This window comes from Sorex fumeus, unplaced genomic scaffold (genome assembly GCF_029834395.1).
Source record: "Sorex fumeus unplaced genomic scaffold, SorFum_2.1 ptg000055l, whole genome shotgun sequence".
Taxonomy (NCBI): domain Eukaryota; kingdom Metazoa; phylum Chordata; class Mammalia; order Eulipotyphla; family Soricidae; genus Sorex; species Sorex fumeus.
Window position 1 is genome coordinate 3,385,544 of NW_026606112.1, and position 27,266 is coordinate 3,412,809.

Consider the following 27,266-nt stretch of genomic DNA (forward strand, 5'->3'; position numbering starts at 1 on the left):
TGCTTTTTGGGTCACACCCGGCGATGCTCAGGGGTTACTCCTGGCTCATGAACTCAGGAATCACTCCTGGCGGTGCTCAGGGGACCATATGGGATGCTGGGAATCAAAGCTGTATCGGCCATCTTGGCTGCGTGCAAGGCAAACGCCCTACCCGCTGTGCTGTCGCTCCAGCCCCGAGAAACAAAGTTTTATAAAGAGGTTAAACATACCTGCCAACACAGTTATGCCCAAAAATCACATCTTATTACCAGCCCACTGATATTCAATTAAGCCTCATACTATTACTGTACACTCTAAAGAGAAAAAGTTACAGAAATTCAAATATTTCTCAGGCACAATGACATCAGAAGGGGCAAAAAAGTCGGCTTATAAATGTGTTGTTTGAGACCTTAATTCAATACTAAGTTCCTCCCACATGTGGGGAGTTTGTTTTCCTTTCTCTTCTACTTTACAATAAACTTTTCTACTTACTGAAACAAAACAATTTTATTATGTGAGTAAGCAAGTATTCTTGGTGGGGGGTTGGGGAGGCACACCCAGTGCTTCTCAGGGCTTACTCCTCACTCTGTGCTCAGGAGACCATATGTGGTGGAGGGATCAAACCCAGGTTGGCTGCATGCAAAGCCAATACCCGAACCGCTATACTATCACTCCAGCATCTAAATGAATATTCTAAACCAAGCACGATATTGGTGGTTCAAGTTACAACCTATTCAAAAGGGGAAAAATAATCATAAAATTATCCCAATAAACCATTCATATTCTGCCCCCTTCTCACTTTGCCAACTGGACTTATGTCTTAAATGGCCATTCAAGTGAGGCAAAGGAAGTGTCCTTTTCAAACTCAAGCCAAGCAAACTAGGTTTTTGTCTTGTATCCTGTCAGAGGAAGCAACTTAAAGAAAAAATTCATATTTTCACGTACAATTTTTTACAAATTATAGTGAAAAAAGTAAGTAACCATACCTTTTTCTCCTTAGACTTCGGTGCAGTATGAGAAATGACACTCTCATTTTGATGAACAAACTCTGGTGCTACCACTGTTTTTACAGGGTCTCCTTCAAGAACACAATTTAGAAATTGTACTGTGTGTTCTAATGAATAGCTGTAGAGTTAAACACAAATATGTCAAATAAAAACAAAAGCTAAGTGAAAACGTAAGCACAGGTAAATCCTTCAAATATTTTAAATGAATATGATCAACTGGCTAACTTTTAAACATTAAGATCCAATGCTGAATGAAGAAAAGAATGACCAGAAGAAAATGTCAAATACTGGGTTCTCAAAAAGGAGTTTTTTAAAAAAGATGATCAGAATGATAGTACAGTGGATAAGGCGTGCAAGTACTTTAAATCCCCAACACCACCTATGGTCCCCCAAGCACTATCAGAAGTCATTCCTGAGACACAATCAGGGAAAAGTCCTTGAGCACCTCCAAACCTTCCCCCCAAAATACCAGAGGTAACATTAAGAATTCATTTCCTAGCCTTTCATTTTAGAAGATTACCTACGACAAATCCTCCATCTTATCACCTAGACCTCGTAAGCCTGGCTTCAGTTTTCTTAAAATTTCTCCAAATACTCTGTAAATAATACATCTTTAAACTGATGTTTTCGTGTTTATAAAAAAAAAAGGAGAGGGGGAACCTGGTGGTGTGCACGACTTACTCCTGGCTCTACACTCAGAGAACAGAGTTCACTCCTGGTGGGGCCGGGGAGCATATGGGCACTGGGGATCAAACCCAAGCAATTGCTCGCAAGGCAAACACCTACCTGCTGTACTATTAATCCGGCCCCTGTGTGAATTTTTAGTTTTTATTTATATTATAGTCTGTTCAAAGAAAATTCTAAGTAGAAATAGCAAAAAAACTAAGACACTATCCTACCTCTCTCCCCTACATTATCCAAGCATATTCACATGGATTACTTGCAGTACAAATTTCTAAAATTTCACAAAACACTTAGCATGACTGCCTCAGTATCTAAAGATACTTGGAAGTACATACTGTATTACTAAGATAAGAAAACAATACTGTAAGTCAGGGAAATGAGTCAAAAGGGCTTACAATATTGTAAAATTCAATATTACCAAATTCAATCCCTGCTACCAAATGGTCACTAAGCATTTCTGGGAGAAGTTCCCAAGATCAGCTGATGTGGTCCCAAAATAAAAGAGTAGATAAGAAAAAAATTTACACTTGAAAATACAGCAAATATTATTGTAAATGATTATTCCATAACTCAAATTATGTATGAACCAGAGAGGTAGTACAAGGGAGTTTAAAGTACTTTTCCTTGGTGGATGATGGGCACTGGTGGAGGGATGGGTACTTGATCAATGTTTAACTGAAACCCAAGCACAAAATTTGTAAGTCTATAACTGTACCTCATGGTGTTTCACTAATAAAAAAAGGAAAAAAAAAGTACTTTTCTTCCACTCTGCCAGCCCTAGTTCAAAACCCCAGCGTAGCATATGGTCCCCTAATCATCTCCACGTGTCATTCCTGAGCACAGAGGTAGGAATAGGCTCTGGGCACTGCTGGATGTGGGCCAACCCACACCCCTGCAAAAAAAACATACTTCTAGACATACTTTGACTACGAGTGGGTCCTGATCATAGCCAGGAGTAGCCCCTGAGCACCAATGGATATAAATCCCCCCACATAAACAAACACATATACAAAAACAAGTAAATATGGGCCAGAGCGATTATACAACGGGTAAGGCATTTTGTCTTGCATGTGGCTGACCTGGGTTCAATCCCCAGCATCCCACAAGGTCAGTCGCCTGAGCACCACCAGGAATAATTTCTGAGTGCAGAGACAGGAGTAACCCCTGAGCACTGCCAGGTGTGGCCCAAAAACAAAACCAAAAAAATAGTAAGAAGCGATAGCACAGCGGTAGGGCGTTTGCCTTGCACGCAGCCAACATGGCCGACCCGAGTTCAATTCCTCTGCCCCTCTCGGAGAGCCCGACAAGCTACCGAGAGTATCTCGCCTGCACGGCAGAGCCTGGCAAGCTCCCCGTGACGTATTCGATATGCCAAACACAGTAACAACAAAGTCTCCAGTGGAGACGTTACTGGGCCCGCTCGAGCAAGCAAATAAATAATCAAAGAAATAATACTATGGCAGGAGAGAGATAGAACCTCAGGCAGGGCGTCTGTCCTGTATATGGCTAATCCAGGTTTGTTCTCCGGAACCCCATATCGTCCCCTAAGCCCCATCACGACAAAGAGTCAGGACTAAGTGGTATTGCCACAAAAGCACAAAAGAAAAAAAAGAAACGGGCTTGCTCTTCAAGCCCATGTTCTTCCTTGAACACGTGTTCACTGGTCTGTCTCAATGCTTCCACTCTGCCTGTTCTCTTGTTCTCTCTCCTCACATCTTTCTAAATAAGTTTCAGGGCGCATATGCTGCCCCGAGCCCATGTGCTGCTTGCACCCACACGGCCGACCACATGTGGTGCCCGAGCACCTGTGTCGCCCGCATCGTCCCTCTTGAGATGTGTACTTTCATGCTTTCATGTCTAATGTTACGATGTGTGTAGGGGCTCCCTCTGCCCTTGGAGAAGCCTGTGTTCTCTCTTGAGTACATTACTCTCTCACTCTCTCCCCCCTCCACACCTTAAAAATCCTCCAACTAAAATCTACTTATTTCAAAAAAATAAATAAATAAAAATAAAAAAATAAAAAAGTTTCAGTAAAAACAATCTTGCTTCCCCCAAAAAAGAAATACTAGGTTAAAAAGACACACATCAAAGCAAGAAGATAACAATCAAGTCAGACTCCTACACAATATGCAACCCTGTCCTTTAACCGATTTCCTCAGTTCCTATCTATAAAATATTTTAATGCACATTCTGAACTAGCAATTTCACTTTTAGGAAGTAGTCTGCAAATAGCATTCATTCATGTGCTCAAATAATATATTCAATGATATTCTGTGCAACATGATTTCCAACATGGTTTCCAACTTTTCTTACAGTCAAAGATGACAATAAAATCAATAGGGATCTATTTAAATAAATCACAGCACTTAAGAAATCACTTTAAGAATACTATGGAGGGTCCGAAGAGATAGCACAACAGATAGGGCACTAGCTTTGCAGGCGTTGACCTGGGTTCTACTCCTGACACCACACATGGTCCCCTGGAACCTCCCCAGGAGTGATTCTTGAGCAGAGAGCTAGGAGTCAGGTCTGAGCACTGCCAGCTGTGGCTCCGCCAAAAAAAAAAACAAACCCTACTGAATACTGTGTAGATTTTGTTAAAAGAACAGATCTATAATATGGAGAGGAAAAATAAATGCCAGTAAAACTACAAAAAGTACATAAAAAAACTTTTTCTTGGTGAAATATATATATTTATGCATAGACACACAAACAGACACATGTATGCAAACACACATAACTATATATAAGAAAACAATTTTAAGGATAGTATGAACCAATTGCTAGAAAAATGCTCTATTTCTACATTGTGTTTTTGCACTGGAATAGTTTATAATTATCTAATTTATTTCTAATATCAGAATAGTAAAAAAAAAAAGCGTAAGATGCAGGATACATGATTTGAATGACATCACACTAGAAACTACAGACAATACTTCCACCACTCACTTGTGGTCCTTGAAAATGTCCACCAGAAAATTTTGATTAATGGCTGGAAATATCTTAAAGAGCTGCTTCTCTTTTAGTTTAGTGGCACAATCTTTTTCAAACATAAGTGGATCCCTTTTCTAAAACAAAACAAAACAAAATCATCCTTAAGATGAAATTTTAAATACTAATTATGCTGATCCGAAAGCATGGTTATTTTGTTGCAAAAATACTAGTAATTTAAAAGCAATCAAATTCCTTCACTGTTTAATGTTAAAATTAGTAATGTAAGTATTCTTGCATTTATTTATATCCGATTTATTTATATCTATTTATTTCCGATTTTTTGTAAAGTATTTGAAGCTCCTCATAATACATATACAAACACAATTACGTACACATGTGTGCCTGTGCACATATATACAAACTCACACATATACACTCAACACATTTAATCATATATATTGATTGTATATATTATACAACATATTTTAAAAAGGATAAAGATTTAAGTAATATGTATAAAATTCAAATATATATAAACAATATATATAAATATATATACATGCACGTGCATATATATATGAACAGGATATAAATAATAAAGTCAGAGTAGAGAAAATAAAGGTAAGAATATAAGTTAGCAAGTAAAATTAGCATATAAAAGCATGACACAAAATTCTGTACAATTACTAATGGGTCAAAAATTCAGTTACAAGCTTCTTAGTGGCCAAAGCAAAGAGAGAAACAAAGATTTTCAATGTCAAAAACAAAAATGAAAAAAAAACAACAAGTTGCTCAGGAAAGGTTCAGCATTTCCTGGGATCTGAGAGAAATTTCTCACCTGAGTCCTCTTAAAAAGGACACTGTGATGCTGGGAACAGCATCTTCAAAAACATAGTCTCCTCAATGGGCAGAAACTATAATGTACAAATAAATTGCAAATTCAGACTGACAGGAAATCTTAAACTCTGCAATTTAAGCTCTGAAACCACTGGGTGTCGCCCAAAAACCCGACAGGGAAAAAGATATGAAAATTGTTACTGTTGTTATTTTTTAATAAATCATACATAGGTAAGTTTAAATTGCCAAACCAAAAATATATTATTATTTTAATTCTAACTTATGCTTATAATTTTTTTTCCTTTTTTTTTTTTAGCTTTTGGGCCATACCCAGCACTGCTCAGTACTTACTCCTGGCTCTGCATTCAGGATAAACACCTGGCGGTGCTCTGGGACCATATGGTGTGTTGGGCATTGAATCCCAGTCAGCTGTGTCAAGGCAATGACTTACCTTCTATATCTCTCCAAGCCCTCTATGATAAATATTCTTAATGTGATTTCTAATTCTAAGGCAATTTGTTGGCACTGCAAGAGAGCTAAAAAAAATTTTTTGACTTGCTACCAAGATCTTACTGCCCGAAAATTGTGACATTTCAGTGGCTAAAATAATTCTTAATTTTAAAAAAATTACATATTATTTTGAAGCTTAGCCATATTTAGGTCATTTATGACATAAAAAATAATAGATAAGTCATAATGTGAAAATATGGCAAAAAAAGGAATGGATAAAAATTAAATATAGCACAAGAATGATGAAAACAGATCATCTCAAAAATCCTTAGGCCCACAGATTCAACTGGGTGAGTACATGATTTGCATATGGAAGGCCCCAGTTCTTAGCACCACCAAGTCCCCTAAGTTCTGCCAGAAATGACCCCCAAACACATAGCCAGGTGTGGTCCAAAATAAAAATAAGAAAAAGTAAAAAGAGAGAGAGATGTTCTTCTTGTAGCTCTACCCAAAATCACTGATAAAAAAAAAAATGGTCCAGAGCAATAGTACAGTGAGTAGGGCATTTGCCTTGCATGTGGCCGATCAGAGTTCAAGCCCCAGCATCCCAGATGGTCCCCTGAGCACCACCTGAAATAATTCCTGAGTGCAGAGCCAAGAGTAAGTCCTGAGCATCACCAGTTGTGACTCTCTGCCCCCAAGCTCCCCTGCAAAACAGCATTTAGTTGGGATGTCTGAGACGCTCCTTTGTTTACTATCATACTGAGAGTTTAGTTAGAATTATAAAGATGAGTTTCAAGAGAGAACAAAAGAAGGTCATGCTATTTAGCCATAACGTTTTCCCTTTTTATTAAAGATAATCCACTTCTCTAATAGTATTACATATATATTAAAGAAGATGTCTGAAACAACACTGAACTGTAAGATCCTACTCCAGGGGGTATTCTAGGATCATGTAAATATACAAACATTTGAGCAGTAGCATATTTTCAATTTGATTAACAAGGTTTCTTTCTTTCTTTTTTTTTTTCTTTATTTGGCTTTTTGAGTTACACCTGGCTCTGCACTCAGGAATTACTCCTGATAGTGCTCCAGGTGGCAACATATGGGTCCCCAGGGATCAAACCCAGGTCAAGCCCGTGCAAAGCAAACACGCTCCCCTCCTCAATGGACTACTGCTTCAGCCCTAACAAGGCATCTTGAGAAATATTAAGATGAAAAACATGTCATTCATCCAATGTCCCAATTCAATATATTTCTTCTAAATATAATGGTGCTCCTTTGAGTAATCAAATATTAAGAGTATTGTAAAATTTTAAGATTACAATCTAAGAATTTTGGGGGGGGGCTGGAGTGATAGTACAGAGGGTAGGGCATTTGCCTTGCAAGAGGTCGACCCGGGTTCAATTCCCAGCATCCCATAATGGTCCCCTGAACACCGCCAGGAGCAATTCCTGAGTGCAAAGCCAGGAGTAAACCCTGTGTATTGCCAGGTGTGACCCAAAAAGAAAAAAAAAAAATTCCCCTTGATAACTAGACAAAATAACGGCTAAGGGGGTCCAGGAAAAGAGTTAATAGGAATAGAGCATATGCTTTGCATGCAGAGGACCTGAGTGCTTTCCCCTGTACCTCAGTTTCCAAGCATCACCAGGAATGACCCCCAAGAACCAGGCCAGTAAAAGGCTCTGAGCACTGCCAGGGAATAATATATAACCAAAATAATAACCTCCAAGGTCTTTCCCCTTTGTTTAAAATTCTCTAAAATTTATTTTCAAAATTTCCAAAAGCACTAAGAAGAAATACAAAACATTCATTTAATAAGGAACAAAAATAAGACTCAAAGTGAAGCTTCTGTTGGAGCTTGAGGCTAGATAGAAAACAGAACAGAATTTGATTTTTTTTATTATAATTAAGTTTCTAAAATTTTTATCTTTAGAATTTATTTCAGGGCCTTGGGCCCCAGTGATAATACAGCTGGTAGGACATTTGCCTTGCACAGGGTCAACCAGGTTCAATCACAGGCATCCCATAGGGCCCTCCAAACACCACCACTAGGAGTGATTCCTGAGTGCAGAGCCAGGACTAACCACTGAGCATTGCCAGGTGTGGCCCAATAACAAAATACAAAAAAAAAAAAAACCAAAAAACCTCAACATTTATTCCAGAGGCGAGAGATAGCACAAATGAAATGGATTAGGCACTAGCCTTGCAGGCAGCTACCTCTGTTCGATTCCCAGCACTACAAATGAACACCAAGAATAATCCCCGAGCACAGTCAGAGTAAATCCTGAGCACAGCTAGGGCTGCCCCAGACAAAAAGATGAATACTTCCTGGACCAGAGAGGCATTACAGAACTTAAGTATTTCTCTGGCCAATCACGGTTCAATTGGCACCACGCGGTCCCTTGGTAGTTAGTCCCTTAAGCACCACCAAAAATTTTGAAAGATGGACACTTTTAGGGGGAATTAAAAGAAAAAAATTAACCACTTCCTTAGGAAGTGTTTGGAATTTTTATTACAAATTTCCAGATAACTTGACAGATTTTAACTTGACAGATTTCTTTCATATCTTTCTAGAATTAAAACATTTATATCAGTCAATATTAAAAACTAAGAAATACGAGGATGAAAGGGTAGGGTAAGGCGTCTGCTTTGCACATGGCCAGTCAGGGTTCAATGCCTGAGTGCAGAATCAGGAGTAAGCCCTGAACACAGGTGTGCCACCCTCCCCCCCAAAAAAATATTTTTAAACGTAAATTCCCAAGAAATATGCAGTCAAGTCACCTAAAAAATTAAGGCAATAGAAATAATACAGTTAGCTTCTGTAACAGAAGAATAAACAAAAACCTCCAGCTTTAAACTGTATTTAAAATGTTTCGATTTGGGGCTGGAGATAGCACAGCCAGTAGAGGAGTTTGCCTTGCACTCCGCCGACGGGGTTGATTCCCAGCAACCCATATGGTCCCCCCGCACCTCTAGGAGTAATTCCTGAATGCATGAGCCAGGGTCTTTTTTTTTTTTTTTTTTTTTTTTTTTTTTTGCTTTTTGGGTCACACCAGGCGATGCACAGGGGTTACTCCTGGCTCTGCACTCAGGAATCACTTCTGGCAGTACTGGGGGCACCATACGGGATGCTGGGAATCAAACCCGGGTTGGCTGCGTGCAAGACAAACGCCCTACCCGCTGTGCTATTGTTCTAGCCCCTTTAGTTTCAATTCTACTGGTGGGACTGGTGCTGGAACATTTTATGTCTAAAGCCCAACTACGGATAACTTAGTAAATCAAAATGCTTAAATAAATGTTTCATTTCATGGGGCTGGAAAGATATAGTACAGCAGGTAGGGGGGTTGCTTTCCAAACTGCAGACCCAGGTTTGCTCCCTGGCACCCCACATGTTCCCCAGAGCTCCGCCAGGAGTGATCCCTGAATGTAGTGCTAGCAGTAAGTCCTGAGCACAGACAACTGTATGTGGCCCAAAATGCAAAACATACACAAATAAGAAAAGAAAATTAAATGTTAAATTCTAACAGTAATTTCTGTACATTCAAATAGAAATTCCAGAATAGTATAGAATCATATGAAAAATTACATAGTAAACACAATCAACCTGGAGTCACAGACAAGAACTTAACACTTATATTAACCATACCAAACCATGCTTTTCCTGTAAGGCAATTTCTTCTGACATTATTTCTCTGAGTGAAACTTTTTTAGTTTGAGTGTTCCAATGATCCAATAAGGGTAGCATTTCGGATGCTGCTAAAGTCTTTAGCAATTTTTTGCCTGTTTTCTGAGGTGTTTTTTGTTCAGCATTATCAAAACCACAATGTTCAACCAGGGAAGGATCTACAAAAGCAGTATGAATAATGTCAAGTCACCAACAATATATGTAAAATTTAAGAATTATTCACTTTGTCACAAATATCTCGATAAGAGATAATTCCAGAAACAAAGTTTTTACTTTTAAATTATAAATATATCATGTATTACAGAGTTAAAAGAAATGCTATGTTTAAGCAGGAATATTTCAAGTGAAAAATAATCTGAGTATTATTCAGTATCTTTTCCATTTCACATCAACACTCAGAAGACATAAAGACACACACACACACACACACACACACACACACACACACACACACACACACGGGGCAAGTTTGTAAGCTGGAAGTGGCCAGAAGGCACAGCTCCTATTATATAGAGTCGCTGAAAAGATACTGAATCAATGAAATTCAACATGAAAAAGGAACTGAGTATTCTAAGAAGTTCACAACAGGATTTAATGTGTAACAGTTCAGCATCTTCAGCATTTCTAAGGGATATCAATAATATTTCTTTTTTTTTTTCTTTCTTTTTGGGTCACACCCAGTGATGCACAGGGGTTACTCCTGGCTTTGCACTCAGGAATTACTCCTGGAGGTGCTCAGGGGGCCATCTGGGATGCTGGGAATTGAACCCGGGTCAGGCGCGTGCAAGGCAAATGCACTCCCCACTGAACTATCGCTCCAGCCCCGATATCAATACATTCTGACAGAAACCTTTGCTTTTATGGAGTGAGTTAACAGCACACAGAATCATTGACACAATTCTGATATACTTGAGGTCCTCTAAATCTCAAACAGTTTTAACTGTTGAAGCTACAGCACAACTATTGGTTTGAACGTAAGCTAAAGCAGTGTGAAGAACAAGAAAAAGGCATGTAGAGGAACTCATGAACAAAAGGAGGGTCCTATTAACAGGCCTACCACCCTACACTGATAATTAAGAACAACATTATCCAAGAGAACTCTGGAATCAAGTATTTTTCATTGAGGGGCAGTAAAGATAAGACAATAGGTAGGGTGCTTGCCTTGCAAGTGGCCAACTTGGTTTTGATCCCCAGCACCCCATACAGTCCCCTGAGCCCTGCCAGGAGTGATTCCTGAGTAGAGTCAGGAGCAAGCCCTGAGCACTGTCAGGTGTTGCCCCAAAACAAACTAATTTCATTTTAGCCTATTTTAAAATAGGCTAAAGGCAAACTTTCTTTTGTGCCTCATATTGTAATTTTATAACCAAGTAATATTTCAACCATGTTCCCAAACACACGAACACGTATCTTAAGAATTATCTTGGTCATATGTACAAAAACAACATACATATCCCACAGAACTGATGAAACTTAATGTAAGAACTTCTTTAAGTTTTATCTATTTATCGTTATTAAATGTTAAATATTATCTAACAAATTTTACCTGCAAGCCAACATTTCTGGATAATGTATTTGGGGGAATTATACTTTAAAATGAGTTAAGACTCTCGCATATGCTACCCGAGCCCATGTGCTGCTTTCGAACACAGGAGTCGCCCGCATGTCCCTTTTGAGATGTGTACTTTCATGCTTTCCTGACTAATGCTGGGATGCGTGTAGGGGCTCTTTTCACCCTTGGAGAAGCCCAGGTTCTCTCTTGAGCTTGTTACTCTCCACTCTCTCCCACTTTCTCTTCCTCCTTCCTTCCAAAAACTCCAAATAAAATGTTTTACTTCAATAAATAAATAGATAAATAAAATAATGTGTCTACTGATCCACATACACCAAGTCAAAATCAAGACAAGAACATGAACAAGAAAGACTGTTTTACCTGGTGTAAGTTTGCCCAAGGATACCTCTTCCTGTCGCTGTCGTTCCTACACATAAATGCAGAATAGGGCATGGCAAAGGAAGGGTACATTAGTAAACAAGGTTATATAATTATTCTCTAGTAGTTCTAGAGTTTATCTATCTAGAAATAGTTCTTGTTAAATTTATCTAGTTATTTACAAGTATATAGTCTTTTATTTTTCTATAAATAGTTCTTGCTAAATATAATACAATAAAATCATAAAGTATGGGTCAGAGAGACAGTACAGGTATCTAAGAGCTTGGCTGACCCCAATTCAATCCCTGGCACCAGCAAATCATCCCCGAGAACTACCAGGAATGATCCCTGACAACAGAGCTAAGAGTAAGCCCCAAGAACAGATAAGTATGGTCAAAAAAATGCTAAAAAATGAAGCATGACTACATTTGTTTACATATTATAAACTTATAAACTTGTGGGGGGATTTGGTTTTCAGCTCAGGGACTATTCACACCTCACATGATGTCAGGATCAAACCAAGTCCTCCTGTGTTCAGAGGATGCCCTCAGACTGTTGCATTCTCTCTCCAGCCCCTCAAAGTGAGGATGCTACATCTTATCAAATTATTTTTCAGGAGTAGTCACGGAGCACTGTAGGCATGGCCCAGAAACAAAACTTTTATAGTAAATCAAATATTTAACTTAGAGAATAAAAACTTACAATTATTGATTAAAAAAAAAATCACAATGACCTTCATCATAAGTTATATTAATTTGACCAGTCTGAAAATAATCTAAAACATTGGAAAGAGAAAAAAAGAAAATCTACAATTTGTTAACTGGTAAAAATTAACCTCTTCTCACTCCCTCCCCTAAAAAGAGGGTGCATAGACATTGTACAGAGGTTAAGACACTTGACTTGCACGCAAGTTAGACACTTGACTTGCATGCAGTCTATCCCTGGCACCACAGAAAAACTGCTGAGCTCTGCCAGAGGTAGACCCCTGAGCATCAATCCAGGTATAAGACCCAAGCACTGCTGAGTGTGGACCAAAATAACAAAACCAAGGGGGAGGGGTAAAGACATCATTCTCACAGTCAAAATTCCAAAGAACTCTAATAGCATATTATGCTTTTGGAGGCTTGGTTTTTTTTTTTGTTTGCTTGTTTGTTTGGGGGTAGGGGAAAAGGGAGGTTATAGTTTTCTTGGTTTGGGGGCCATACCCAGCAGTGCTCAGGGCTTAAACCTGGCTCTGTGCTCAGGGGTCACTCCTGGTGGTGCTTGGGAACCATATGAAATGCTAGTGATCAAATCTGAGTGGGCTGCACAAATACCCTATCTGCTGTACTGTCACTCTGGCCTGAATAATAATAATAATAATAACAATAATAATAATGTTATACATACTGAAAAGCAATGATAACAAAACAGACAAAAGTACTTTATAAAAAAGTCTACCAACCATTACAGACTCTTTCCATTTCTCATGAATCACTTTAGCTAGATTGAGATCTATATGAACCACACAATCCTCAACTGTTAGAGATCCTTATGAGGAAAAATGAAAAAAGGAAAAAAGGAAGTCAGTTGTTACTCTTTATACATTTGCAGAAAATACTCAACCATACTCAACCACCCTAGACATTACAAAACTAATCTGTAATATTAATTACTAACATGCTTCCAGTTACCAATTCTCTTGGAAAATTTTTGAGTCTGTCTTCAGTTATGTACACAATACACAAAGCTTAAAACACAAGTTATTTGTCCCATTGTTCAAATATTTTTAATTGATTCATTCCCATTAGTCAAGGCTTCAGTAATTGTGCTGTAAGAAATCAATCTCCCATAAGAATGAAAAGGAGGTCCCTCTGCCTCCGGAAAATTAATACTTTTCTCCCCTGACTATAGATTCCCAATCTCCAGAATGGTGAAAAAATAAAAATATCTCTTGTTCAAGTCTCAAAAAATTTTTTAAAAAAAGCGAGAAAGAAAAAAGTTCATCTCTGGTACCTCAATTCATTTTTAAAAACCTCAGCAAACACACTGTGTGAAAAGTAGGGTAGGCTTGGGGTAGGAGCAATAGTAGTGAGCCTTGAATTCAGTCAATCTTCAGCACTCCACATGGAGTGATTCCTGAGTGCAGAGGCAGGAGTAAGCCCTGCACACTGCTGGGTGTGTGATCCCCAAAACAAAATGCACACACAGGAAAAAAAAGCAGGGCAATCAACACAAATTACTTTTCTAATTCAGTTAACATCTGAAATAATTTAAAAAGTGAAATACGACCCTAAATCTATATTCTCTAGTCAAACAATGACACACGAGATAATTAATCTTTCCTTACCTGAGTCAATACCAACAGGACCAAATAATTCACTGAGTTGAAAAGCCAGTTCAGGGGGTAATGCCAATTCCAGACAGTCTATGGTCAGAGACTTGGCCGTCACTGGCGTGGCACTCAACATCTCTGTTTTACCTTCTTCACCACCACCAGCTGACAAAGTACTCCCTGTCATTAAAAGTTTCTCCATTTCCTGTTCAACTTCATTCATAAATTCTTCTGTATTTGTAAATTTCCCATGATCCTTTGGAACTTTTTCATTTTTCCTCATTTCAAAAGAGTCGGTGAAATAAGTTGGTTCATTTAGTGCAAGGTTTGATGTGCTCAATATAGAATTTAAGTTATTAGACAAATTCAAAGAACATCTACTATCTCCAATCTCTCTGACTTCTAGATTCTCAAGTTCACTTTTGTCTTTATCAGCAGTAGCTTTGAGAATACCTGAAAATGACTGCTTAGCATTATATAATCCTGAAAGTTCAGCATGACTGTCAGCTAGGGCTTCCTTAGTGTTCTTCAGATCTGCATTGCCATTAGGAAATATACTTGCTGTTAATACAGGTTTGTCAGTGGTTGTGACTCTTGTTTCGGCCTGTTCTAAGTTTCCTTTTTCTGAATCATAAATAGATTGCATATTAGTGTCACTGATACCAATTCCATGACTATACTCTGGCACAGAAAAATTAGAATCCTCAAAGGATCCTCTTTGGCTAATAATTTCCTTCAAATTCAGTCCCAGAGAAAATGGTCCAATTTGTCCTTCATCATAGGAATTTTTATTATTCTCAAATTCCGTATCCTCACATAATTTTGTTTCAGAATCCAACAAAAGGCTTGTGGCCCATATAATATCTTTATTACATCTTTCATATAAGTCTTTAAGGGCTTCTAATGAAAAAGAACCAAATAGTTTACAAAGAATGTTAAGATTTTCAGATTCATCAGCACTGGTAAGCTCACTTTCTTCAACATACGTGCTTTTATCATACATTACCCTATACGGAATTGTTTCTTGAACATCTAATTTTGTGTTAATATTAAAAGCTTTTGGTTTAAATCCATCTAATCTTCCTGTTAATACTCTTACAGAATCTGAAACACTAATTTTATTCTTTTCTATTTTCCAAAGAAGAGCAAAATCTTGTGGCTCAGTCTGAGAAGACACGCCCACTTCCATTCCAAGGAACTCATTAGGTTTCCCTTCTGAAAATTCACCTGAAATTTGTGCTCGTATTGCTCCAGAAGTAGCTGGAACACTACCAGGAAAAGTAAGCGACAGTGAATGTTGCCCGTGAATCGTTTGACTTAAACAGGTCTTATTGTTGCGGGTCATTTCACTGGAAAGCAATTCTGAACGTCCGAGAGGGGAACAACCCAGTGATTTCAGTTCTTCAGGGCTTGTGCCCCAACAGGCCTCATGTGCTGGATATAAAGATACTTCGTTCACACTGTCATTAGCTCTAAATTCTAGGTTAGGTTCATTTAAACCTGTCTTTGGCATTCTTGATCTGTTCTCTCTTTGACCTAAAGACTCAGAGCAAGGCCAGTCACCCACAGCACTGAATGTGGCATTTTCGGTATTTTTGTAAGTATCAAACTTACAACTATTGAAAGCGTCTGAATCATCACACTTGGCTTCTTCTATACTTTCTTGCAGAGGTCCTTGTTGCTGGTAATGATCCAAATTCACAGGCTGACTATTCTCTTTGTGTGATGGAGGGTGATTATGCTTCTTGTCACTTTGTACAGATGAAGCTTTTTCAGCTTTTCGGTTTCTTTTTATCCTCTGACCAATAGTCTTATCAACTGGCCAGTCACCAACAAAATTTGATAGTTCATGTCTCGGGAGCTTTTCTAAAGCTGATTTACTTTTTTGTTTTCCAAAGGCTTTTTTCTTTACTGTTACTCTTTCTTCTGCTATTTCACCTGAAGAAGGTTTTTCCATTTGAAGTGGTACAATATTTGAAAGGTCGCGGTTTTCTTGATGATTTTCACTGTAACAAATACTTGGTGACACTCTCTCAACAAAATCCGGTTTGCTACCCTCTATCTTAGAAGCGTTTTCCACATGCTCCTCTTTTTCAGTTTTGTCTCTTACTTGAACTGGGTTTTCAGAATCAGAAAAAGACATGTCTGGGGCTTCCTGAATTAAAGCGCTCTGAATGTTAAGATCCATACCACTCATTTCTTCTGTTCCTTTATTTAAATCTGCATGAGGAAGATATGTAACATTCTCAGATAACACAGCTTCTTTGGTCACTTCAAGTTTCCTCTCTTCAATTAACTCTAGGTGCTTCAAAGATGATGATAAAACATTTTCTTCTTTTTCAAAGGTGGCGTCTTCTTGGTCTCCTGGGCTGCAAAATTTTTTTATTATTGAGAAAAACCTCTTAATGTTAATGCTGGACAGAAGTATTCAACTGAAATGCAAGATACTTCAAATTCTGAAAATTCAAGAAATAAACTCAATCTGCAAAAGCTTATTTTTAACTGTCCCTATACATTATGCACACATCCCTTTGTTGTACCCCAACACCTAGCACAGTATTTGGAATGGGAAGTTTTCAACCCTTTTTCAAATTGAACAGTAAACACTGAGAATAGTATTCTCACCAAGCATTACAGTAAGGTTCTAAATTTGTTTCCACACTTTCCTTGCTTCTTTACAACTGTTTAAGATTAAAAAATGTGTAATAGCTTGGCCTCAATATCACCCACTTGCTACAAAGGAAATGCTTAAGCTTCACTTTGGGAGAACATCTCTCTCTCTCCCTCTCACTTTCTCTCTCTCTCTTAGGTATTCCTTGTTAAACTGTTTATAACTAGCCTCAACATTAACTTCAGACTCAGCACTCTTGCCAAATTATTTACTCACATTTCAAGGCTTTTCTCATAGTCAATTTGCCTTCCTTCCTCCCTCCCTTTCTTCCCTTTATGCTGGGGGAACAATCTGCTGTGTTCATGGCTTACTCCTGACTCTGCACTCAGGAATCGCTCCTGGAGATGACGAAGATCAAACCTGAGTCGACTGCATGCAAGCTCAGTGCCTTACTTCTCTCCAGTCCCATCCTTTCTTTGTTCCAGCAGCTCTCAAAGTGCTAACATTCCAGGAAGTTTTCCTAAATTAAATCATATCTAACAGTTTTCTAAATGCTAGATTGTAATCTAAATTGTATAAACATATTAAACCATAATCTTTTTAAGGTCCTTATAAACAAAGTAATTATACATATTTGGAGAAAGAGCTGGAATATAAAGAGATTTTATAACCTGTCAAAGACTAAAAATCTGAGTTCTGAAGCCAAAAAATACTACCCAAAACTCCTATTCTTAGGGCCAGAGAGATAGTACAGCAAGTAGGGAGCTTGCTTTGCACACAGCTGATCCAGGTTCAATTCCAGGCACACTAGATAGCCCCCTGAAACCCCCAGTAATGATCCATGAGCACAGAGTCAGGAGTAAGCACTGAGCATCACTGGGATGCCAAAAAATTAAGAAGCCCTGCTCTTAAACACTTCACAGCATTGTGCCTCTATAAAAGAACATTTCCGAACAATCTTTTCCCAACTCTCTGCTCCCTTTGAGAAAGTCTATCAAGGCTTTCCATCAAAAAATAAGGGTGAAAAGTGATAGTTCTTTTTCACTCATTTATTTATCCAAAATTTATGCATCCTAAATATTTAGAGTCAGTACTATCTTGGATTATAAGCTTTCAAAAGCCTTATACAAGTAGAACATTAAGAATTAATTTGGGGGGCTGGAGCAATAGCACAGCGGGTAGGGCATTTGCCTTGCACGCGGCCAACCCAGGTTCAATTCCCAGCATTCCATATGGTCCCCTAAGCACCGCCAGGGATGATTCCTGGGTGCAGAGCCAGGAGTAGTACCCCTGTGCATCGCCGGGTGTGACCCAAAAAGCAAAAAAAAAAAGAATTAACTTGGGGGGGCCGGAGCCATAGTACAGAGAGTAGGGCATTTGCCTTGCACGCAGCTGACCCGGGTTCAATGCCCAGCATACCATATGGTTCCCTGAGCACTGCCTGGAGTAATACTGAGTGCAAAGCCAGGAATAAACCCTGAGCATCGCCAGGTCTGGCCCAAAAACAACAACAACAAAACAACAAAAATAACATTCAAATTTGGGTGCCAGAGAACTAGTACAATGGGTAAGGCATTTTCCTTGCTCGTATCAATCAGATTTCCATCCCCAAGATGGTCCCTCATGCCCTACCAGACGTAACCCCTGAGTAGAGACAGGAATAAGCCCTGAGCATAGCCTAGCAGCTTAAAACCACCCACCTCTCAAAAAATTAATTTTTATACTATCTTAAAAGAGTATTTTTACTAATTTCTAAGGAAATTATAAGGTGATATAACAACATATAAAAGAACAGATAAAAAAGTAACAAATGATACTCAAGTAACAATAAGTGTTAGTAAAGGCCAGAATCTTCATACTACATAGTAAGTCATCACAAGCCCTGCAAACAATGAAAACAAAACTCGTTATGGCTTGTATAAACTTTCCATTTTTTTGGTTTTGGGGCTACACCAGGCTGTCTTCAGGGATAACTCCTGGCTCTCCACTCAGGGGTCACTCCTGGCGGGTTCAGTGGATATGTGGTGCCTGGATTTAACCCAGGTAGGCTGCATGCAAGATATGTGCCCTCGTCACTGTACTATCTCTCTGACCCCAAACTTTACTTTTCTTACTAACTCTATACAACCATCTATATACAGATATATCCTTCACCAGGCAAGATATATATATATATACATATATACATATATATATATATATATACTCTCAAAAAAATGTCTACCTTATTTTAATAGATGGTTGTTAGTGATTTCACAAATTTTAAAACTCTGGTATTTTAAAAAATCATGCTTCACAATGAGTATTTCACACAGAAATGTTAACCTACCTAGTATTTCTGTCCTCAGAAGAATATGCACACAACTCAATACGTTCAATTTTCTCTGGAACTGAAGAACTCATTATGATTGGCACTGAAACAAAACGCTGATAGTGCTCCAACATTCTTGATATCTTTTCTTTGCTTACCCCATGAATATTACGCCTGAAAATTTCAGAAGGGTAAAAGAAATATTCATAATTTAAGGGTTTTTTTAGCCATAAACATCATCAAGAAAAACAAATATATTTCAAACACATAAACCATATTGGCTTGTTATAATTTAATATATACTACATAATTCTTATTTTCCATTTACTTGAGATGTTTTAAATTACCATTTAATTCATAATTTCATACAATCTTTAACAAACTTGAAAAAACCACCTAGTCCTGATTACCAATTAACTAAAAAAAAAAAAAAGAAACACAAAAATTCTCAAATTCTGCAAAATATTTTTTTATCCTTGGGGCTTTGATAACTCAAACGGTTAGAATGCATGAGTAAAATGCACAAAATCCATGGTTCAATTCCAGCTACCAATGGCCTCCTGAGAACATGCTGGGCATAGCCTAATGGCCACCCATAATGCTTGGGAAGCCTAAGTATTAAACAATAGATTATGACCATCATTTCAAGGAGTTTCATTGGATTTTTGCATTGTGGGAATCAAACCCAGGGCTTCACACATACAAGCAAATGTTCTGCCACTGAACTCCATTCCTGGACCCATTTTCAAGTTTCAATTATTAACTAGTCTGTTAAAAAAAAAAATCACCACAGAAATTTCTATTTTATGCAGACTAGATAAAAATAAGGTTATTATAAAACTAGATTCCAAACAAATTACAACAAATGTACATCTTAATATTTTAAGCTCAACCAAAGAAAAAGTCTTAGTATTAGAAGTCTTTGGACAATTAAATATGAAGTTTGTTAGTTTTTTGTTTTCATTCGGGTGGCTCATTCCTTTGTGAGTTTTTGTTTATAAACTTGTATTTAGTTAAGTGCACGGGAATTCTCAGGTTCCAAACTGAGGGCGCTATCACTCAAACCCATATTCTGGATTTGCAGTGGCCAGAATGCCAGCTGGTATGTTTAAGGGTCATTTCTTGAAAACATATCAACTGCCACTGTCTTCTATCAGATTGGATCCAAGGGCTGATATGAACTTTTGGCACCTGGGCAAAGCTGGCTTTCATATTTACCTACCTCGATCTTGTCTGGTTTCAGATCACAGAGAAGCAAAGAGATAGAAAATATGAGAGAGAGGTTAAGAGACATAGATACAGGGGACAGAGCAAAAAGGTCTCATATATGTTTAATCCATGTCCCAGAAAGAGCAAAGAGAGTACGTGGGACAGAAGCAATTTAAAGAAAAATATCTAACAATTTTTCGAAACTGATGAGAGACATCAATCCCCAACCTCAGAAGCCCAACAGATTCCAAACAAGGTAAATTACAAGGAATTCACAACTTGAAGCACAGCACTAAAACTGTCATTTACCAAAGACAAAGAGAAGACATTAAAAGCAACTGGAATCTTTTAACTAGTTCTATCTGTTCTAACTAGTTCAGCTAACAATAACAATAGAAGTCAGAAGAGTTAAATGTTATCTTCAGTAACAGAACTTGACTACTTTAGTAAAAGAATTTGTACTACCAGCCAAAATATCTTACAAGAATGAAGGCAATAAAAAAGATTTTCAGATGTTAAAAAAAAAGTTTAATATGAAGCAGACCTATACTATAAAGAAAATCATAAAAGATAAGTATCAAGCAGAAGGAAATTCCCAGATGAAAGATCTATGATTAAAGAAAAATTAATCAGAAAGTGCCAACTACATGATTGGAAAACAAATAAGTTGTGCACATTTTGATCATAGTATATAAGGTAGAAGGGAGGCAATGGATGTGACCCAGTGGTAGAAAGGAGGTAAGTATCAGTGTTCGTGTTTCAAAGTCTTTTTATTTGTAGAAAGGCTAAGAAAACGACTTAAATTTAAATTTTGAACAGTGAAAATTTAAATGTAAAATTTCTTTTAAAATTGTCATTTAAAGGAAGAATAAAAATAATGTTGACGGGGCCAGAGAAATAGCTCAAAGGGCTGAGCACAGGCTTTGCGTCTGAGAGACTTGCAAGATTCTTTCTCCAGCACCAAACCCTGAGCACCCCAGGAGAGACTGTAAGCACCACCAGGGTTGTGGTCCAAAAGCCCCACCTCTCTAAAAAAGGTTAAGTAATTTCCCAATTAGTAGAGTAAAAATAACAAGAAATGTTCATCATTCAAAAAATAAATAAAAACCCAAATAAGGCATGAGAGAAAATAATTCAAATATGTAATTTTCTGTGCTAGGATGAGATAGTCTAACAAAAGATAAGTAGAAAGCACACAGGGAACAGTAAGAAATAAGACCAATGTTGTTTAACTATAAAAATTAAGCTTATCAGTTCAATGACAAAGACAGAGTGGGTTTTACAAAAAAAAATACAACCATACTGGTTGCAAGAAGTACATTACAGTAAATTTAAATGAAATCATTCATTTCATAAAAATCTAAAGAAGAAAATAAAACTTAAGTACTAACTAAAAGGAACCTGTATTGTACCATTAATACTAAATAAATTAGATCGTCTAAGAAAAATTAATTTTCAGGATTGAGGAAAATTATTAGACATGGATAAGAGGCCAGCTAAATGGTAAGTTTCATGATTTTCAAAAAACAAGTCCAAAATACATAAACTGAAAATAGGCAAAAATCATAAGACATATTTAACTTGAGAGATCTCTTTATGTCCCTTTTTAAAATTTCTTTGGTTTTTGGGCCACATCTGGCAGTTCTGAAGTACTAGTCTGAGCTCAGCAATCACTCCAGGCTGTCATTGGGCAACCATAGAAGGTGCTAAGCTAGAGCCAGGGTCTGCTGCATGAAGTCAAGAGCTGTACTATTGCTCCGAACCCCCCTTTATTGCTCTCTTAACCTATCAAGCAAATTTAAAGGGAGGAAGGGGCCTCTCAGCAGGGCTCAGGGGATGCAGGCACTCCCAATGTGCTTGGCCAAACTGGGCCAAATGGTTCTAAGCTAAGGCACAAGGATGCAGCACCCTGATGGTGATCCAGGGTCATCAGGGGCCATACCCAACCGAGGTCAGAGGTTTCAAGAGGTAAAGCTGGGCAGTACCAAGGTGCTGAGGATTGAACATGATTCTAAACATAGTGCTATCTCCCAAACTCAAGCAAAAACTTGGGGTGAGAGGGTCTGGGCAACATCCAGTGGTACTCAGGACTTAAGCTCTGTGTTCAAGAGTGACTCCTGGCAGAGTCGGGGGTCTAACCATGATTGGTTGCATATAAGTCAAGTGCCTATCTCCCCAAGCAAAAATTTTCAGTAAGTGCCAACCATCAATCAGTGCCAGGGGAAGTAGGTATCAAGGTGGGGATACTAAGACCACACCCAGCAGTGCTTATGGGGTCCTGCAGTCCTAGAATGGAAATCAAGATCTCATACATGTTAGACATGTGCTCCACAACTTGTGCTGTATCTCTGGCCCATCAAGCAAATATTTTTAAAGTAAAGCAACAGGGGCTGGAGCGATAGCACAGCAGGTTGGGCGTATGCCTTGCACGCAGCCAACATGGCCAACCCAGGTTCGATTCCCAGCATCCCATATGGTTTCCCGAGCACCGCCAGGAGTAATTCCTGAGTGCATGAGCCAGGAGTAACCCCTGAGCATCGCCGGGTGTGACCCAAAAAGCAAAAGTAAATAAATAAATAAATAAAGTAAAGCTACAGATCTGATCAACAGAGTAAGCATGATATACTGATTTGAATACTACAACCAATACATATTCTTACCACGTAAATATGTAACCTTTACAATAAATTCAGTCATAAACTGATTATCTTGGGGGCCAGAGAGATAAAACTATGGATAGGTGCTTTCCATGCATGTGGCTGAATCAGTTCAATTCCTAGTTCCCCTAAGCACCATTAGGAGTAACTCCTAGGCATCAAGCCAGGAATAAGACCTGAATACAGCCCAGTTGGGGGAGGGGGAATGGGAGAGAGTAGGGAGAAACATCAAAAGCACGTGGGACCCCATTTAATTCCTGGCACCAGATCACCAACTGAGTATCAGGGCATATAACCATAGCTGTGGGTCTGAGAGTCCCCAGTATCCAAATAGCAATGCATGGTCAGAGCCTAGCATTCAGATATCTGGCCTAGCATGCTGAGTCCAGGGCACCAGAGCACTTCTCTTTTAAAATTCTGAAGCTCTGAAGGTATGAGATGTGGCTATGTGCTAAAGCTCATAACCTGAGGCCCTGGGATCAAACCCTAGTAATATAAGAACAACAGAAAATAAACCTAGTCTGGGATTAAAGATATAATTCAGTAATAGAGCACCAACTTGTATTTGTTTTTGTTTTTTTGGGAGGTCACACCCGGCAATGCACAGGGGTTACTCCTGGTTCTGTACTCAGGAGTTACTCCTGGCACTGCTCAGGGGACCATATGGGATGCTGGGATTCAAACCCGGGTCAGCCATGTACAAAGCAAAGGCCCTACCTGCTGTGCTATTGCTCCAGCCCCTTGAGCACCTACTTGTACATGTATATGCATAGGCATGTATCATAGACTTATTATCACAAAAAAATTTTTTAACACTGAAGCTGAAATCTTTTTTTGAAAGATAAATTTTTAAGCCATCTGCTTAAAAAACTTATAAACACAGTTTTATATGACAAAATTGAAGAATAAAACTAGGGAGCTGGAGAGATATATAGCAGGTAGGCTGTTTGTCTTGCACGTGGCCGACCCAGGTTCAATCCCTGGCACCCATATGGTCAAGACTGCCAGGAGTGATCTCCGAGCACAAGAGCAAGCACTGCCGGGTGTAGTACACAAAAACAAACAAAAATTTTAATTAAAAATAAAGAATAAACCAAGGTTGGAGAGATAATACAAGTAGGTAGGGAGCTTGTCATGCACACAGCCAAACTGGGTTTAATTCCCAATACTCTATCATATGATTCCCCAACCCCTATCAGGAGTGATTCACAGACCTAGGCGTAAGACCTGAGTACTGCCAGGTGTAGCCTAAAAAATGAAAAAAAAAAAAAATAGAAGAATTAAAAAAAGGGATGGGACTGACAGTGCAGCAAGTAGGGTACCTGCCTTGCACACGGCTGACCAAGGTTTAGTCCCCAGCACCCCAGACGGTCCTCAGAGACTCTCCAGGAGAGATCCCTGAGTGCAGAGCCAGGAGCGGGCCCTAAGCAATTTCTAATTACAAATAAATTTGTAATTTCTAATCACAAGTAAAATTAGAAAATAAACAATAAGAGAAAATATTTACATTAAATTCTGGGAACAGTTTATATAGTCCTAAGGGAAATCTATACCATCAAAACTCATATATATTTAAAAAAAAAAGACTTGTATGAAAAAAATTAATCTTAGAAATTTTTTTCAAAATAACAGAGTAACAAAGCAAAGCACACTTAAAACATAAAATAAAAGAATTTTTCTAATGATTTGAACATAAAATAATACTTTTTTTTTTTTTGCGTTTTGGGTCACACCCAGCAATGCTCAGGGGTTACTCCTGGCTCATGCACTTAGGAATTGCTCCTGGCAGTGCTCGGGGGACCATATGGGATGCTGGGAATCGAACCTGTGTTGGCCATGCTGGCTGCGTGCAAGGCAAATGCCCTACCCACTGTGCTATTGCTCCAGCCCCCAAAATATACTTTTTAGTAGAAAAATCTACCATGTAAAGAATTGTTTACTTGAAAAGCTAACTTTAAAACCCATGGTGAAAATAATCAAGAAAAAAGGGAAGAAACACATAAATGCATTATAGTTGAAAAGAACTTAATTACAGATGCAGCAGAGATTTAACTGGCAAGAAAATCAGGTCTTAGTAAGTTTTAAATCTTTTATATAAGACAAATCACAACTAAACCTTCTCACAAGAAACACCAGATCCAGACAATTTCATAAATGAAGTTATCAAACATTACCGCTCACATAAATTTCTGGAGAAAAAAAAAAACAAACTTCTAACCAAACCTAAAACCATGACACCAAAGCTATGAAAGGCAGGACAAAGAAGAAAATACTGCACACCGAATCTCTCATTTATGATATGAAAATCCTGAAAACAGTGGAAAAGCAAATCTAGAGAAGTGTCAAAAGAATAACAAGAAATAAAGTGTGATGCATGCTACAATAGGGATGAACCTTGAAACGTTATGCTAAGCGAAAGATGACAGACACAAAAGGCCACTTAAATAATTCCACTCGTACACAATGTTCAGAATAGGCAAGTCCATACAGACAAGAGAGCAGACTAGTAATTGCCAAGGGGAGGGAATAATAGGGAGCAAATATACCCTTTAATTTGAAGTGACGGAATGTTCTCTAACTAGGCAGTGGTTACAAGTATAACCACTACCTAGTTAGCATTATAGAAATAGTTACTAACAATAAGATGTCCTTTAGTTAGTATTGAATTTGGCTAATAACACAATATCCTAATGAAAATTAAATCAGAGCTATCTCTAAAGGACTACACTGCACACAGCAAAACAAGCTGTGTCCATGTCTCATTTTCTCCCATCAGCCTTCTGCATGGGGCAGAGTTATGTTATCCTTTCCACCAGTGCCTCCTCATTTCCTTCCAATGCTCTAAAAGGTATTACACACATACATCTGTCCACGTGGTAAACTAGTTCAGGAATGCCAAATCCAAGGTTCTATTCTAGTCTCTGATTATTGAGATTTTATGACTAGTAAGTGATAAAGCACTGAATGACACCATTGGAATTTTAGCTTACATTAGGAAAGGATAAAAGTTCTTCACAAACTGAAAAGCAAAACTCCTATAGATAATACAAAATTTGTAAATGATTTTTAAGTGATGAAGCTGCAGTCTGACCCATCTGTTTCAATATTTATAAAATGATAAGTTTGAGGTAGACTTAATATGATCTGCAAACAAAAAAGAAGTCAGTCTCCGACTTTTACCTTGCCAGTTCCTTTGGTTTGAACTTCCACCATGTGTCTGGTTCCCGAAAAAGCACTTTATATTTAAATTTTTGAGACTATATAAAACAAAGACAAAAACATTTAAAAATAATTATTCCCATGAAACTAAGTGTACTTGCTCCCACATTAAAAGCATTTTAGGGCTGACAAAAGAGCTCAACAGGTCCCATGGTTTACATGCAGGAGGCCCAGAACCTCACAGTCCCCTCCCCCCACCAAACATCACTGGAAGCAAACCCTGAGCACTGCCAGGGTGTGACTCAAAAGACAAAAACACACAAAAACACAAACCTGGAAAGGACCTAAATATTTATCCTGTATTAAAAGAATAAAATGCACAATGGCTCTGACTCTGTAAATAACTCCTAGTAACCTCAGCACCCGCTCGAAAAAATCGAATAAATCGATGAATAACGGGGATTAAGTGATTAAGTGATTAACCTCAGCTATTACTTTATATATGCATGTAAGGCACATGCACATATATATATATACATATATATATACGTACACACACACAGAGAGGATATATAGTTCATCATTATTTTGATGTATAAATCACTGCAGAAAAAGAATGCAAACAAGTCAATGATATAATGTGAGCCTGAATATAAGTTCAACTATACAATGAAAATCAAAGTTGTTTATGAGATTGGCCCAACCTCTGCTGCCAACAATCTCTCCATTTCTCCTGTCTGATGTGCAGGAAAACACTCCAAAAAATTATTATATTCTGTCTCCAATTCCTCTGCTTCAAGCCTCTCTTAAACCCACATCAGCAGACGTTTCTACTATACCTGGACCAAGATGACAAATTCATTAAACACTAAAAAATGTTGTTATGGGGTCAGACAGGGGAGCCAGCCCCTCAAATTATATCTCTTTACTCCAGAATTTGCTCCTGAACTCAAAACTCACAGGTTCTATTACCCACTGAACAAAACAACTTATTAAAATCTACAACCCCAATGGGGCTGGAGGAAGCGTAGCAAGTTTGGCACTTATCTTACAGGTGGCAGACCCGGGTTCAATTCCTGATACCTAATATGGTCCCGTACGTGATCACTAAGAATAAAGCCAGGATTAAGCCCTGAGCACTGTGGCCACCCCCATCACCACCAAATCCTGCAGTCCTGAAATCCATCCCCACTCACTCTTCCACAAATTATTTTACCTGTACTCTTCTCCACTCTAGCTGACAACAACCCCTGGTTATAATTTCCAACTATACAGGTCAAGCAAAAACCTTGAAATCATATTTACCTCTAGATCAAATCATCGTTTTCACTTTCATTGCCACTGTTGGCCTGAGCCTTTTTGTTTGTTGGCCACATCAGGTGGTACACAAGGGTGACTCCTGATTACATTGCTCAGGGACTGCTCCCAGTGGTGCCCAAGGAACCATGCTGTACTAGAGATTGAGCCCAGATTCCCTGCATGGAAAGCAGGCACTCTAC

The 27,266-nt window shown here is 38.3% G+C and overlaps 1 protein-coding gene and 1 non-coding gene across 2 annotated transcripts in view; one reads left to right on the forward strand and one right to left on the reverse strand.

Moving 5' to 3' along the window:
- The window catches only part of N4BP2 (NEDD4 binding protein 2), a 70,539-nt gene that overhangs the window by 11,998 nt on the left and 31,275 nt on the right, over positions 1–27,266 (reverse strand). Inside the window, exons 9-16 of the mRNA XM_056125580.1 lie at positions 25,789–25,865; positions 18,761–18,916; positions 13,836–16,189; positions 12,951–13,036; positions 11,510–11,555; positions 9,541–9,737; positions 4,620–4,738; positions 966–1,104 (exon numbers count right to left, since the gene is read on the reverse strand). Of these exons, the coding sequence (XP_055981555.1) occupies positions 966–1,104; positions 4,620–4,738; positions 9,541–9,737; positions 11,510–11,555; positions 12,951–13,036; positions 13,836–16,189; positions 18,761–18,916; positions 25,789–25,865 (3,174 nt within the window). The remainder of the gene's footprint in view (positions 1–965; positions 1,105–4,619; positions 4,739–9,540; positions 9,738–11,509; positions 11,556–12,950; positions 13,037–13,835; positions 16,190–18,760; positions 18,917–25,788; positions 25,866–27,266) is intronic.
- On the forward strand, positions 765–896 carry LOC130034058 (small nucleolar RNA SNORA27). The gene has a single exon (XR_008794054.1). It is a non-coding gene; the product is annotated as a small nucleolar RNA SNORA27 (small nucleolar RNA).